This window comes from Callorhinus ursinus, unplaced genomic scaffold (assembly GCF_003265705.2).
Source record: "Callorhinus ursinus isolate GAN/ISIS: 27379988/994484 unplaced genomic scaffold, GSC_fseal_2.0 scaffold40, whole genome shotgun sequence".
NCBI lineage: Eukaryota > Metazoa > Chordata > Mammalia > Carnivora > Otariidae > Callorhinus > Callorhinus ursinus.
In genome coordinates, this window is record NW_027397102.1 from 3285483 (window position 1) to 3302206 (window position 16724).

Consider the following 16724-nt stretch of genomic DNA (forward strand, 5'->3'; position numbering starts at 1 on the left):
ATATGTTTTTACAAATGGAAGAAACTATATTAAAACATTAAAATTTTTAGCTTCTCAATGATGGAATAATGGGTAACTCTCCCCCCAAATGTTTCACACTCTGATTTCCCCCATTTTTTACAATAAGTATATGCTACCTTTAAAATAATAAAGTAGTAGGGGGAAGTGATTAAGAGGACATTTTTTTTCCTGTGTTAAACACAGAACTGTTATGTAACATTGTATGTCAACTATACTTCAATAATGAAAAATAAAAATTTAAATTAAAAAGGTAGTATTAAGGAGGACATGTATTGCATGGAGCACTGGGTGTTACACGCAAACAATGAATCATGGAACACTACATTAAAAATTAATGATGTACTGTATGGTGACTAACAAAAAAAAATATATATATATATACATTCTAAAAAAAAAAGGTAGAATTGTTACATTCTGGCATAAGATAGAACTTACTTTTTCGCTTTCCAATATCCATGTCAGATGTAGCAGCTTCACATAACAGCACCATCCCTAAGGTAACCCCACCATCTTAGAAAAACTGTTTAAGGAGAAATTCATACAGACACAAGACATACCACTTTAATATTCCTACTCTTTCATGAAGAAAATTACAACAAATATATAAATCTCCAACTTTCAATTTAAAAAAAAAACTGTTACTAAAGTAGGGAATCCTTATGAATGTATTAAACATCACTGGAGGGGCGCCTGGGTGGCTCAGTTGGTTGAGCGACTGCCTTCGGCTCAGGTCATGATCCTGGAGTCCCAGGATCGAGTCCCACATCGGGCTCCCTGCTCAGCAGGAAGTCTGCTTCTCCCTCTGACCCTCTTTCCTCTCGTGTCTCTCTCATTCTCTCTCTCTCAAATAAATAAATAAATAAAATCTTAAAAAAAAAAAATAAACATCACTGGAGGGGTGCCTGGGTGGCTCAGTCGGTTAAGCATCTGCCTTCGGCTCAGGCCATGATCCCAGGGTTCTGGGATCGAGCCCCGCATCGGGCTCCCTGCTGAGCAGGGAGCCTGCTTCTCCCCTTCCCTCTGTCTGCTGCTCCCCCTGCTTGTACTCTCTGTCAAACCTCTCTCTCTCTCTGTCAAATAAATAAATAAAATATTTTTTTAAAATAAATAAAAATAAACGTCACTGGATTGTTCTCTTCAAAATAGTTTAATTTTATGTTAGGTGAATTTCACTTTAATAAAAAAGATGGGTGATTAAAATATAAAATAAAATAAAATAAGGAATCTTGTATCTATGCAGCATAATTATTTACTATGAAGGTATAACAAATATTAAAGTTGGAAAATTACTTCATCTGTACAAATGAAAATTAGTATGTTAAACAAATGTCCATCCCACTATAACTTACAGATGAAGTATGAGTTTTCCTGACATGTATTTTGAAATAACCTTCCTGGACATGCTTGCAACTATTGCTCCAACCTTGTATATATTTTATTTTGTTTTGTTTTGGGGGGGCTTGAACTCACAACCCTGAGATCAAGACCTGAGCTGAGATCAAGAGTCGGATGCTTAACCGACTGAGCCACCCAGGTGCTCTGATATATTTTAAGACATTAAATAGCCTTTTTGCATATTTAACCACCCTCCAAAAATGAATACACTTGAACTGTGCACCATTTGAAGAGAACAGCAACTCATTTTTATTTGAAAAATAACTTTTCAAAAATTCTCCAGAATTTCAACAATCAACCTCTAAAGCGCAAATTACTACTCAACTACCAAGTTTGTCCTATTCTAATAACAAAAGAGAATTCTATATGTCATCACCTCACTTTTATTCACCTTACTACGGAAACTACATAAATACAAAAATATACCTACTCATGCAAATAGGTTACACGTGGCATGGTTGAATGCTAAAATAAGCAAAGTTGAATTTTAAAGCAAATACAGTATGTTCTAGTAGAAAAGGGGGGCGCCTGGGTGGCTCAGTCATTAAGCGTCTGCCTTCTGCTCAGGTCTGATCACAGGGTCCTAGGATCGAGCCCCATATCAGGCTCCCTGCTTGGCAGGAAGCCTGCTTCTCCCTCTCCCACTCCCCCTGCTTGTGTTCCCTCTCTCGCTATGTTTCTATCTGTCAAATAAATAAATAAAATATTTTTAAAAAAGAGATTTACCCTGCAGTTTGGTGAATACAAACAGCAGTTAAAAATGCCCAAATCAATTATGCATACACACATGCACATTGTAGGCTACCACACGTGGGTATGATTAAGCAGAAAGGGAAAAACAGGTGTTCGGATAAGGCCTGAATTTATAACTGGCTCTATAGTTTGTCTATTCATCCCTTCACTACCACCTTGTACTGTCGTCAATAGCCTCTTTTTAGGGATGATGCCCATTCATCATGCTCTTAGTTGCTTAGACAAGTTTTCTCCAATGACAACTTTTTCTTACTGAGGTTCTTTATATCCAGATACACGTAAAGATTGATTATTTCTATAGGCTTTTGTTACAGGGTACTTTTTAAAAAGATTTTATTTAGTTATTTGAGGGAGAGAGAACGAGAGCATGAGCAGGGGTGGGAGAGAGGGAGAAGCAGGCTCCCTACTCAGCAGGGAGCCCAATGTGGGGCTTGATCAGAGGACCAGGAGATCATGACCTGAACTGAAGGCAGATGATTAACCTACTGAGCCACCCAAGTGTCCCACCAAATTATTTTTATATTCAAGTAAACATTCCTTGCAACATTCAATAGAAGAATAATTGAATTATGATATTTATGATATACCCATTATATAAACATTAAGAATGATCACTATTTTTCCTTTTCCTTGCCCATATTTTCTTATTTATCTGTAATTCTCATGCACCTTTTGTAACTATAAAGGCCATACAACCATAGAGAAAATGCTTATATTAGGAAACCAAATTGCACACGTCTGTAACTACAAAAAAAGGAGCTTCCCCCCAAAAAGATACAACTAAGCAAAGAATGCAAGAGAATATGCAAAAATAAACCTAGATTTTTTTTAAAGATTTTATTTATTTATTTGAGAGAGAGAATGAGAGAGAGAGCATGAGAGGGGAGAGGGTCAGAGGGAGAAGCAGACTCCCTGCTGAGCAGGGAGCCTGATGTGGGACTCGATCCCGGGACTCCAGGATCATGACCTGAGCCGAAGGCAGTCGCTTAACCAACTGAGCCACCCAGGCGCCCAAACCTAGATTTTAATATTAGGGTTTCAGATCATGGGTGAAAATTTTCTAATCTACTGTTTTATTTTTTTAATTTAAATATATTTAAAGTATAATTCCATCTGTGTAAAGTTAAAAAATAAGTAAAACTAATCCATATTGTTAGAGGAGTCAGGAGAGTAGTTAATTCTGGGTAGGAAGGTAGCAATCAGGAGGGGGTGATGAGATTGGGGATGCTTTGGGATATGAGTGAAGTTTTATTTCATCAACTGGGTGGTTACACAGTTGTGTTCATTTTGTGAAAATTTATCAAACTGTACACTGCACTTATGAATTGTGAACATTTCTGCACGAATATAGTAATTCACATAAAAAGTTTAAAATACAATTTTAAAAGTTGCTTAGTGGACCAGGCAACTCATATAGTTTGCTTTATTAATCATGTATTAAATTATACAATATTAAAATAATGATAAATATGTGGATATTTTCTAAACTCGTAACTACTAGTTAGTAGTAGTCTCATTCTATTAGTTCTTATCAACACAGTAACTTTTTTTTTTTAACATGGTAACTTTTGAGTTTTGAGTTTTTAGGCTTTGTGACCACTAAAAAAAAAGGGATTTTTAGTCTTCCATAAAGTTTCCTACCTCTAACAAAGTTAAATAGCTTTATTCATTGTCTCACACCTAGTGATAAACAGCATTTAGGGCCTTTCTTATAATTTGTAAACCTTTGTTTATCCCAATACTATAAACTCCTTAGACAAATCATGCATTCACAGCAACTAGCAAAATAACTGCTCAGAAAGTATCACCCAAATCTTCCTAACCACTACCAAAAAAGCAAAAACAAAATAAGGGAAAAAATATCACCCTGAAAAAAATTCCCATTTTGTATCCAATTAACCAAATTTAAAGATATGCTTTATTTCCAAAAAAACCTACTGGGACTTCATCAAGAAAAAAAGCTTCTACACAGTGAAAGAAACAATCAACAAAATTAAAAGGCAACCTATGGGGGTGGCTGGGTGGCTCAGTCAGTTAGGCATCCAACTCTTGATTTCCGCTCAGGTCATGATCTCAAAGTTGTGGGATCAAGCCCCACGTCAGGCTCTGCACTCAGCAGGGAGTCTGCTTGTCTTCCACTTTCTCTCTCTCTCTTTCTCTCTCCCTCTCTCCCCCACCCTCCCCTTCACTCATATTCTCTCTCTAAAAATAAATAAATAACTTTTTTAAAAGAGGGCAAATTATGGAGTGGGAGAAGATATTTGCAAATGACATATCTGATAAAGGGTTAGCACCCAAAATATATAAATAACTTATAAAACACAACACCCCCCAAAAAACAATCCAGTTAAAAAATGGGCAGAAGACATGAATAGACATTTTTCCAAAGAAGACACAGATGGCCAGCAGACATATGAAAAAATGCTCAATATCACTCATCATCAGGGAAATGTACATTAAAACTCCAACGAGATATCACCTCACACCAGTCAGAATGGCTACCATTAACAACCCAGGAAACAACAGATGTTGGCGAGGATGTGGAGTAAAGGGAACCCTCCTACACTGTTAGTGGGAATGCAAACTGGTGCAGCCACTCTGGAAAACAGTATGGAGGGTCCTCAAAAAGTTAAAAATAGAACTACCCTACGGTGCAGCAATTGCACTACTATTTACCCAAAGGATACAAAAATATTTATTCGAAAGGATACATGTACCCGATGTTTATAGCAACAATAGCCAAATTACACAAAGAGCCCAAATGTCCATTGACTAATGAATGAATAAAGAAGTAGTATATATATAATGGAATATTATTCAGCCATAAAAAGAATGAAACCTTGCCATTTGCAATGAGGTGGATGGAGCTAAAGACTATTATGCCAAGCAAAATAAGTCAGTCAGAGAAAGACAAATACCATATGATTTCACTCATGTGCAGAATTTAAGAAACAAAAATGGCAGCGGGGGGGAAGAGAGATAAACCAAGAAACAGACTCTTAACTATAGAGAACAAACTGATGGTTACCAGAGGGGAAGTGGGTGAGGGGGATGGGTGAAATAGGTGATGGGGATTAAGCAGGGTACTTGTGATGAGCACTGGGTGTTGTATTTAAGTGTTGAATCACTAAATTCTACACCTGAAAATAAATTTACATTGTATGTTAACTAACTGGAATCTAAATTAAAACTTGGAAAAGAAAAAAATGCTGTATTTCAATAGGCTTGCAATCTGCTCCAAATGTATGTGAAGCCTTAAGTAATGTTTAACCTTTAGGCAGAAGGAAAAAGTAAGACTATTCCAATTTCCTAAACATTTTATATAATTATATTCACAAAGTTAGGACAAGGCTTAGGAGAGAAGAATTTTGGTAGTCCTCCAGTGTTACAGAGACCATGATTAAAGTTCAGGTTCTACCAGAAAGAATGACAAGGTTCATACACCAGGCTCTCAGTTGAAAGCCATGGATGGAGAGGATGGAGAAAATGGGAGAAAAACAATCCTGAAGAGACAGCAGCCCAAACATTTTCTAAAATGAACTAAGGGTACTGACCCACAGATTTAGGAAGTCCTGCAATCCAGAAAACAGGAGCAATATAAACAAAAACATTAGGAGAAAAGTCTTAAAATCCATCAGAGAAAAAGACACACTGCCTTCAAAGAACAGTAGTAAGAATTAAATCTGATTTTTCCCAGAAACTATGGAATTAAAAGACAATGGGATAACATTTCCAAAGTGCTTAAAGAAATCTAGAAATCTATACCTGGTAAAATATCCTTAAAAAATGAAGGAGAAATAAAAGGATTTTTTTGGAAAAAATTAGGACAAAGCTAGAAAACTAACAAACCACAAATCACTTAATAACTGTATCTGCCCTTTTGCTACATTGTTCAATGTCAAAATACCACTAATTGAGACCATTTCCAGACACTGAAAAATTTCCTAGGCATAATAAATTTGTTAATACACCAAACCATAAATGAGCATTTTCAATTTAAATTTTGAAATAATCTGAAATAAGACAAAGAAAGACAAATTTGTATGATCTCTCTTACATGTGGAATCTAAAAATAAACAAATTTTATTTTATTTTTTTAAGATTTTATTCGTCAGAGAGAGAGAGAGAGAGAGAGAGAAAGCACAAGCAAGGGGAGCGGCAGGCAGAGGGAGAAGCAGGCTCCCCGCTGAGCCAGGAGCCCGATGCGGGACTCGATCCCAGGACCCTGAGATCATGACCTGAGCTGAAGGCAGACGCCCAACCAACCGAGCCACCCAGGCGTCCCCAAATAAACAAATTTTATACACACACTCACACACAGGTTCATAGATACAGAGAACAGATTGGTGGTTGCTCTGCAGAGTAGGGCAGTAAGGGGAAGAAGTGGGTGAACTTTATTTAGTTTAAATTAACCGAATAAAAAATAAATTTTAGGATTTGAAAGAACATATGGTTGGATATTTTTCTTGCAGTCTTCTTTCTCATCATTGGGAATAGGTATTTATTATTTTTTTTAAAGATTTTATTTATTTATTTGAGAGAGAGAGAATGAGAAATAGAGAGCACGAGAGGGAAGAGGGTCAGAGGGAGAAGCAGACTCCCTGCTGAGCAGGGAGCCCGATGCGGGACTCGATCCAGGGACTCCAGGATCATGACCTGAGCCAAAGGCAGTCGCTTAACCAACTGAGCCACCCAGGCGCCCAATAGGTATTTATTATTAATTTTTTAGCTCACCATTCCATGGCTGAATAGATGAACTCCCCTGGCTCTGAGCTGGCTTTTAAGCAGTAAATCTGTTTTCCATATTATACATGAGCACTGTTTTGAGAAAATATCATTTTCCCAAATGTCTTTCATTTAAACCAAAAGCTTAATTTTTTTTCAGAATCTTTCCCTTCAATTATCTCTATTAAATCACTGACATAGTAAAATAAAACGGGGAAACATACACAAAGATTTACTAAGGATGATATTTCCAGGGGTTCTGATTTTTGTCTATATGTACTTGTATTTTCTAAATTTCCTTTAATTAACTTATATTGCTTTTATCATCAGAAAAAACATTTTAAGGGATTAAATTACTCATATTGATTGTAATCACCTTCAAATTTCTTAGCCAATTCTTACATAGTACAACCCATTTTCAATAGAGTTAAATGTTGAACTAGATGACCTCTAAATTCCTTAGATGATGAGATGAGAAGGCAAGGCAAATGACTTTACCATCAAACCACTGGGCAGATTCTCTAACAGCCTGGGCTACAACTGATTCCAATATGTCAGTGTCAGGACCCCGTGGCTGAGCAGCACAGCTCTAGAAACATTACATTTGTTTACCTTGTTGATTTGTTCTACAGAGTCACTGCTTATATACTCGGGGCGGGGGGTAAACTGTGCTCAGTAATACTGTGAAATTTAGACTCTTACCTATCTGATGTCACTGGTAACTATCCTTGCAGCTTATACAGGCATCAATTTTCAGATGTGAGAAAGTAACAATCTGCCCTGCCATTCAAGAGAATGGGACAACATATAAAAAGCAACTACAAAGTTCCCAGGAGATAATATTTCTACCTAGGGGGCGCCTGGGTGGCTCAGTTGGTTAAGCGACTGCCTTCGGCTCAGGTCATGATCCTGGAGTCCCGGGATCGAGTCCCACATCGGGCTCCCTGCTCAGCAGGGAGTCTGCTTCTCCCTCTGACCCTCTTCCCTCTCGTGCTCTCTATCTCTCATTCTCTCTCTCTCAAATAGATAAATAAAATCTTTAAAAAAAAATATTTCTACCTAGGACATGCTGGCTGTAAAACGTCAAAATAACTCCTGTCTTGGCGCCTGGGTGGCTCAGATGGTCGGGCATCTGCGTTCAGCTCAGGTTGTGATCCTGGGGTCCTGGGATCAAGCCTCATGTCAGACTCCTGGCTTAGTGGGGAGTCTGCTTCTCCCTCTGCCTGCCCACCACCCCCACACCACCGCCGTGCTCATGCTCTGTCTCTAATGAATAAATAAAATCTTTAACAACAACAACAACAACAAAAATAACCCCTGTCTTTGAGTAACTACTGTTTCCTTACTCAACGATGAGTAAGATGTCGAAAATTGTAGACTGATTCAAATTTTATCACTAAGAAGGAAACAATCCATTCTTGCCTGGAAGATCTAAGTCATTCAACATACAAGTACAATTTCTAAGCCTCGATTTACAACTAAAGTATAGAGCTTCAAATAAAGAGTTTGTGAAGACAAAATCCCACATTTATCTGAATTCTGTAGAGTTTCCAGGAGACAGAACCCTGTGTCGTCCACTTCACAGTCCAGACCTGATGCTGATCCCTTTTCACTTAGCCTGGTTTTGCTTTAAGTTTATCAAAACATTGCTTCATTTACATTTCACCTAAGCTTCACCCTTCCTCCAAATTGTATAATAACTCTATCTTTCCTTAGGTAAGATGTCCCATGGTTCTTCTGGTGTGCAGTCTCCCTTGTAGCAATGATCAATAAACCTGTCTTTATTAGACTGCAGGTTTGTCTCTGGTGGTGTTTAGCTGACTGGACTAAGATAAATGACATAGAAATAGGATTCCAAAGATACTGAAACTTGCATTAATAAGAGAGCAGCGTCAAGCAAACACTGTAGAGAAAATACGAGAATGTGAGAAAACAGATAAATTAAAATGCAGCACCAAGGACTTATTATAAAAAGAGGATACTAAACAGAAGAACGATATGTGTTTCAGCTACAAACTGGGCTTGGCTGCTTCCATGGATATAATTCTGGCGGGAGGAAAAAAGACAAAATTAAGTATTTAAATATACATTAACTTTTGGTATTTTAATCCTAAAATGGGCTATTTTTGAGCCCTATGAAATTATTAATTCACCTGATGTATATAAGCACTGAGTCTGTGGCATTCATCAATAAATAAACTGGACAAAAATAAACATTATTTGTGTTATTTATTATTCATTTGTCTTTTCATTGTACTTATACTATGTTCTCAACAACAAAATATATGAGAAACCTAATATTTCAGTGTACAAGACCTTGAGGTACAATAATGTAAACTCCATGAAGACAGATTGTTTTTCCTGTTTATCACTGTATCTAATAATACTTAGCACAGTGGCTAGAAACGGTAGATGTGCAAGTACTTGAGCATTTCAACTCTATTTAGTTGAAAGCTGACTTTCCTTCTTAGCCAGCTTAGTCAAAAGGACTCACCAAATGTGATAAGGATAAAGAACTTTCCACTTTTAAGAGCACGTTTCAGTAATTGAAGCCCATCATCCAAGAGAGACTGAAAAGTCAAAACTAAACCTAGTTCCTTCACATCTCGTCAATGGTGTCACAAGATAATAATTATTAAGGTTAACTTTGGTATATAATGGAAAGAAATTCTGAACTTCCCTTACCACATGTCCTGTGTGCGGATTTTTATGAGCATATGGTGGTCCTCTTATATGGTTCCACATCTGACCAGATGTCATAGCAAGCACAAAACACTAGAAAACAAAAAATAAGGAAATACTCATATAACATGGTGCAGCTCCTCCTATACTGATCAGATTAATAGGTTTATGAAAAGCATGTCTGCTCAACTAATACATGAACAAATATTTTTAGATGAATAATTTTTGAGTAAGGCTTATATTTCATAAGAATCAATAATACTCCGAAAGGAAACCCCTATTTTAAAACTATAAATAAGCTGACAGATGTTTAAAAATTGAAAACTGAAGAGCCTTTTATGAGAATATTTTCAAAAGAACTGCGTATTTTCTTAGGGGTAACATTTTATCATTTAGGTTGAACAAAAAAGCAGTACAACAAGTTCCTCCAAACTCTAGCCATGCTAATAAGATATTGGAGGAAACAAACTGATTTTAAGGCATGAAATAAAAACATATAAAATCCCTCTCACAGGTAAGAAATAAAACAAAATGCTACCTAACAATACAATATTATATGCAAACAATTTTTTTAAAAAGTTTTGAGGTGGTTTATTTTCTGAGGTTGTTACCCTTCTAGATATATTTGTTACATTCAAAGTATTTAAAAATCATTGTTTTTTACTACTTATCTAAATACAGAATTATTTAAATTATCATAGTTCTTTAAATAATTCATTATCTCCTAAATAGTTTACTGTTATCAGTATTTGAAACACTTTTGTCTTCATTTACACAAGACAGTACTCCTGAGAAATGTGTAAATTCTACTGAAAAAAATCAAATATACGGATGCTGTTATCTAAAATACATCTTATTAGGGGCGCCTGGGTGGCTCAGTCGGTTAAGCAGCTGCCTTCGGCTCAGGTCCTGGAATCGAGCCCCGCATCGGGCTCCCTGCTCAATAGGGATCCTGCTTCTCCCTCTCCCTCTGCTACTCCCCCTCTGTCCCTCTCCCTACTTGTGCTCTCTCTCTCTCTCAAATAAATGAATAAAATCTTAAAAAAATAAAATACATCTTATTAGTCTCATTTTAAGCTTACAAAAATTTTAATTTATATATGACATACAATATTGTATATATGCAAACAATTTTTGTTCTAAAATTCACTTACCAAAGCTGCAAAAGCCCATCCAGTTTTATTAAAGAGAAATTCCATATTGCTTCTTCGAAGATACACAAGTCCACCAATAACAGCTAAAAGCAATCCCAACATAAGAGGACCAGCATAATTTGGGGGTCTAATTACTCTAATCTAATGGAAAGGAAAGAAAAATGTTTTAAGCATGGAATTTACTTGTTAATTATATAAGTCAAACTAATTCAAAATGAAAGCAATAGTGTGGTTATTGTTGTGATGAGCACCGGGTGCTGTATGGAAATGTTAAATCATTATATTTTATACCTGAAACTAATATTTCACTGTATGTTAACTGGAATTTAAATAAAAACTTTAAAAAAATTAGTGTGGTTATATTTTCAGGAAAAATCATACTTTTTTCTTTTCATCCTAATCAAAATAGTCTACAATGTATCCCAAAATGGGACGGGATAGGTACAATATTCTGTTTAACTACAACATAACACCTTTTAGATTAAGAAGTATTTGCCAAGTACCACTAGATAGTCCATGGACTTAATAAGGTCAAAAGAGTGGTTTTCATGCTGAATGCAATAAGGTAATAGAAAATGTTTTATAATTTCACTCTTTCATCAGGATGATTCTATTAAATGCTATTTATGAAGGGGCTGCCAGACCATTACCACCTCAGTGAAATGGGGATGAGACCAATTAGGACCTCCCACTAAGACTGGAAGTGGATAATGGAAAAGTAACTTTCTACAAAGTAGGGAAACTTACGTTGACGTCAGTTCTGTCAGCAATCCACCGGGCAATCTGTTCAGCTGAAAAACCACGCACCTGCAACTCATATGTATCACCTCGCTTGGGTTTCCCTTTTGCAGGAAAGTTGATGAAAGTTGGAGCTGAATTCATGTTTAGCTGAATAAAAGGAAGTCCATGAAAATATAAGTTATCAAGAAAATAATCTTAACAGGAAATATGACCTTGAAATTTAGGCATTTTAGGGCGCCTGGGTGGTTCAGATGGTTGAGCGTCTGCCTTCGGCTCAGGTCATGATCCCAGGGTCCTGGGATCGAGCCCCGCATCAGGCTCCCTGCTCCGCAGAAGCCTGCTTCTCCCTCTCCCACTCCCCCTGCTTGTGTTCCCTCTCTCGCTGTGTCTGTCAAATAAATAAAATCTTTAAAAAAAAAAAAAAAAAAGAAAGAAATTTAGGCATTTTACAAAGACGAGGAAGCCCAGATTTAGGTAGGTCAAGTGATTTGTCTAAGGAAAATGAAAAGTGGTGGAGTCAGGATTCAAACCCAAGACTGCCTGTGACCTTAATTAGTACACTTTACTGACCAAATATTAATTCCTGGCTAAAAATGTACACTCTACTCCTTTAGAATGGAAAATCTCCCATATCACAAACATTTTAATCTGTTCAAAAATTATGTAAAAAAATACATTTGCAAGAACTAAAACTGCCTTTTGTAGCTGAAGTAAGCTCCAAATAGAGTACATTCTCAATCTGGAGTAAACAAGATAGTGCTCTAAAACTGCAGTGAAAACCAATACAAGGGGCGCCTAGGTGGCTCAGTCATTGAGCGTCTGCCTTTGGCTCAGGTCATGATCCCAGGGTCCTGGGATCGAGCCCCGCATCAGGCTCCCTGCTCCGCAGGAAGCCTGCTTCTCCCTCTCCCACTCCCCCTGCTTGTGTTCCCTCTCTCGCTGTGTGTCTCTGTCAAATAAATAAATAAAATCTTAAAAAAAAAATACAAAATAGTAGTCATATGCAGAAATAGTTAATTCTAAAAGTTTCATAAATGTTTACTGATAAGCATCACATTCTCTATAATGTGACCATGGTATGCTTGAAGAAGACAACATTGGAATTATTTAGGTAAAGAAACCATATCTGACTCATCTGCATTATATCTTTCCTGATATGATATGAAACTGTATTTGTAGAAAAGAGAAAGTCTAAGTCCAGGGAAAAGATTCTGACCAACAGACGTAAACATTCAAGTCCCCTCAACAGGTAACCCTATAAGGGAGATTAGCTTGTATAAGACATTTATAATTTAAGGACATCAGACAATAAAACAATCCAACTCCCTTGCTTTGATTCTATACTCACAGTAGAACCCTCTAACAGTAAATTTTTAGACTTTCCCATAAGGAAGGAGGGTATAGTGATTAATGGATATGATTATTTTGGTCTCTTTGGCAGTATAATATAGCAAATTAATGAATTAATAGATGAGTCCTTTAGTTACCAATGTCCACAGATTTTTATTTTTTTAAATTTTATTTTATTATGTTATGTTAGTCACTATACATCATTAGTGTTTGATGTGGTGATCCACAATTCATTGACAGATTTTTAGTTTGGTGAGTGTGCACAAAGTCTCCAGAACTAGATAAATTCTGGCTACATTGTTAAAAATTCAATTTCTGAGTTTGAAAAGCTAAGAACCGGACCCTGGACAGTGTTCACTCCACCAAACTGCTACCCAAATTTTAGGTCGATAACTTTTTTTTTTATTTGTATGTATGTATGTAATCTCTACACCCAATGTGGGGGTGCTTGAGCTCACGATCTTGAGATCAAAAGTCTCATGTTCTTCCAACTGAGCCAGCCAGGTGCCCTTAGGACAAAATCCTCAATATTTAACTATACCACTTTTGGATTTTTTAAAAAATGTATAAAAATCTAGGTAATATACGAATCCATTTCCCTTATGAAATAAAAAAAAGTTACAGGATTATAAGGACCAACTGCAGTCAATTCTAGTAGCCACTATTATTTCTAGACCTTTCTGAATTTATTCATATACATATGTGTATACCAACAGAAAACACCATATTGCTTTGCGTCTGCTTTAACACAAATGGTATCATATTAACTATAATATTCTACAAATTGCTTTTTATATGCAGCCATGTGTGAGGGATCTATCCCTGATTTTGTGTGTGTGTGTGTGTGTGTGTGTGTGTGTATTAACCTCACTCTTATAGATTACCAAGTAACTATGCTATTGTTGGACTTTAGTTTTTTCCAATTAATGTTGCAATGAACAGCCACATATATATCTTCCTGTATACCTGGTGAGAGTTTTTCTCCAAAAAATGGACTTGTTAGGTCATAGAGTAGAAACGTTTTATTAAAATGGATAGAGTCGACTTGCCTTCCAAAGTGGCTGTACCAATTTATACTTCTACCCATCAATTAGGAAGGTATCTATTTCTCTACATTCTTACAAAAAGTTCATATAATGGGTAAATATTGTACATCACCATTCTTGTAACTTGTATTTTCATAATTACTAGTATAACAACTTTATACCAAATCAGCCCTTTAAAAATATTTTGTAGACTAAAGATACAATCAACAGAGTGAAAAGGCAATCTATGGAATGGGAGAAAATATCTCCAAATCATATATCTGATAAAGGGTTAATATCCACAATATAACAACAACAAAAAAACCCAACAACAACCAAAAAACCCTAAAACAGACTAAAAACTGGGCAGGGATGTGAATAGATGTTTCTCAAAAAAAAAAAAGATAAACTGGGCAACAAGCACACGAAAGGATGCTCTACATCACTAATCATTAGGAAAATACAAATCAAAACTATAATGAAATACCACCTTATTCCCATTAGAATGGCTACTATCAAACAAAACAAAATAAAACAACTTTACATGAGGATGTAAAGAAAATGGTACTCCTGTGTGTACAGGTGGTGGGAATATGAATTGGTGCAGCCACTATGGAAAACAAGATGGAGGTTCCTTAAAAAACTAAAAATAGAACTATTACATGATCTAGGAATTTCAATTCTGGGTGTATATACCTAAAAGGATTCAAAGCAGGGTCTCCAAGAAATATTTGTACACTTACGTTCACAGTAGCATTACTCACAATAGCCAAAAGATGGAAGCAACTCAAGTGTCTATATCAATAGATGAATGGATAAATAAAATGTGCTATTATACATACAATGGAACATTATTCAGCCTCAAAAAAGAAAAAAAATTCTGACACATGCTACAACATGGATAAACTTTGAGGACATAATACAAATGTCACAAAAAGACCAATATTGTATAATTACATTTATTTTTTTAAGATTTTATTATTTATTTGACAGAGAGAGAGCAAGAGAGAGCACAAACAGGGGGAGTGGCAGGCAGACGAAGACAGAGAAGCAGACTCCCCGCTGAGCAGGGAGCCCGATGTGGGGCTCGATCCCAGGACCCTGGGATGATGACCTGAGCCGAAGGCAGACTCTTAACTGATTGAGTCACCCAGGCGCCCCATACAATTACATTTATATGAGGTACTTAACAGTAGTCAAATTCATAGAGACTGAAAGTAGAATAGTAGTTGCCAGGTGCTGTGAGAAGGGGGAATGGGGAATTATTTAATGTGTAATGAGTTTCAGTTTTACAAAATGAAAAGAGTTCTGGAGATTGGTTGCACAACAATGTGAGTGTACTCAACACTAGTGAATTTTATATTTAAGGTTGGCAAAGACAGCACATTACATGCTATATATATTTTCCCACATATACTGTGGCATATGACACTACTATTTGGAGAAAGATTTTAATTTCTTTTTTTTTTTAAGATTTATTTATTTGTCAGAGAGAGAAAGAAAGAGAGAGAGGGAGAGAATGCACACACGCATGCACAAGCACAGGGAGTGGCAGGCAGAGGGAGAGGGAGAAGCAGGCTTCCCGCAGAGCAGGGAGCCCCATGCAGGACTCGATCCCAGGACCCTGGGATCATGACCTGAGCCGAAAGCAGACGCTTACCAACTGAGCCACCTAGGCGTCCCAAGATTTGAATTTCTTCCACAAATGGACATACTACCATCCTTATACCACTAACTCTAAATATAGTTCTAAAATGGGCATCAATTATAAAAAGCTATTTGATGTAGAAGAAAACTAGTTTTGTACTTTTATAAATCACTAACAGAAATTCTTTGTGTATATTGTTAAAATAAGTGGAATTACAGTTTTTAATTTCTAAAACAATCCCAACTTGAATAATAGACAATGAGAAAGCAATCTCTTAAACTCTAGAAATTGTTTCCTGTGGTCTAATAAAGGCTAAATGCACTAATCTTTTGGGTTGTAGCATGTTTTACAAATGTACTGGTTTTGATTTATGGGGCTGTGACTGGAATATGACTGGCACAATGACATACTGTAAAATGGGAACATTAAGCTGTTTGATATTTACTGAACATCCATTATGTACTCAACACTGACAGCTACAGGATGTTGACTCTGCTCTTAATTAAGTGACTACATTCTAAGAGGAACTGTCAAATAACTATAGGGCTAATTCTACTATAAGGTAGAATGTGGATACATGTATAATAGAAATATAAGGAAAATAGTATGGCAACACAAGAAAAGGGATGACTCACATTTCATCTAGAGGATCTGAAAAGGCTGCAAGGGAGTATCTGAAATGAGGCTTAAAGGTACGTAGAATTTTAAGAGAGGAGAGAAAGGGAGTAAGGATATTTCATGTTGTAGGAAACAAGCAACGGTGCTGAAATAAGACAGTGTATGATGTAATATAAATACGAGAAAGGTGGTTATGTGTCTGTAGTAAAGAGTGAATGAATGGAAAACTAAGGAATTTTGGCTTTAGTCTATATGCCACTATTTTCAAAAGTATGTTCCATAGAATATAAGCAAAATCCTCCATTAAATAGTACAATAATTTGGGAAATTCTGCATATCACAGCCCACTACTGGATTTGAAAGATAACATATACCAGCATGTTAAAGTCTATGAGAAGTCCTGTGTTGGGAGACAATTCTCCATAGGTTTCTTGTGTTTCTGCACATGCTGCGTGCCGAGGAATTGACTACCTTTGTTCTGGATGATTTTCTCAAGGGTGTTTGTACAGCCTTAGAAAATAGAAATATACCCCCTCCAAACCAAAGGGCATGCATGCTTACAACCCTTTATAGAAGGATTTCCCAAAGCTTGGAGATACTCTCCCATAATGC

General features: G+C 36.4%; 1 protein-coding gene across 2 annotated transcripts in view; it reads right to left on the reverse strand.

The window, feature by feature from the left end:
* The window catches only part of MAGT1 (magnesium transporter 1), a 50357-nt gene that overhangs the window by 6803 nt on the left and 26830 nt on the right, over positions 1-16724 (reverse strand). For both annotated transcript variants that reach the window (XM_025882642.2, XM_025882786.2), the window contains 5 exons: positions 11478-11618; positions 10731-10871; positions 9580-9669; positions 8877-8940; positions 457-531 (listed from right to left, as the gene is read on the reverse strand). In XM_025882642.2, the coding sequence (XP_025738427.1) occupies positions 457-531; positions 8877-8940; positions 9580-9669; positions 10731-10871; positions 11478-11618 (511 nt within the window). The remainder of the gene's footprint in view (positions 1-456; positions 532-8876; positions 8941-9579; positions 9670-10730; positions 10872-11477; positions 11619-16724) is intronic.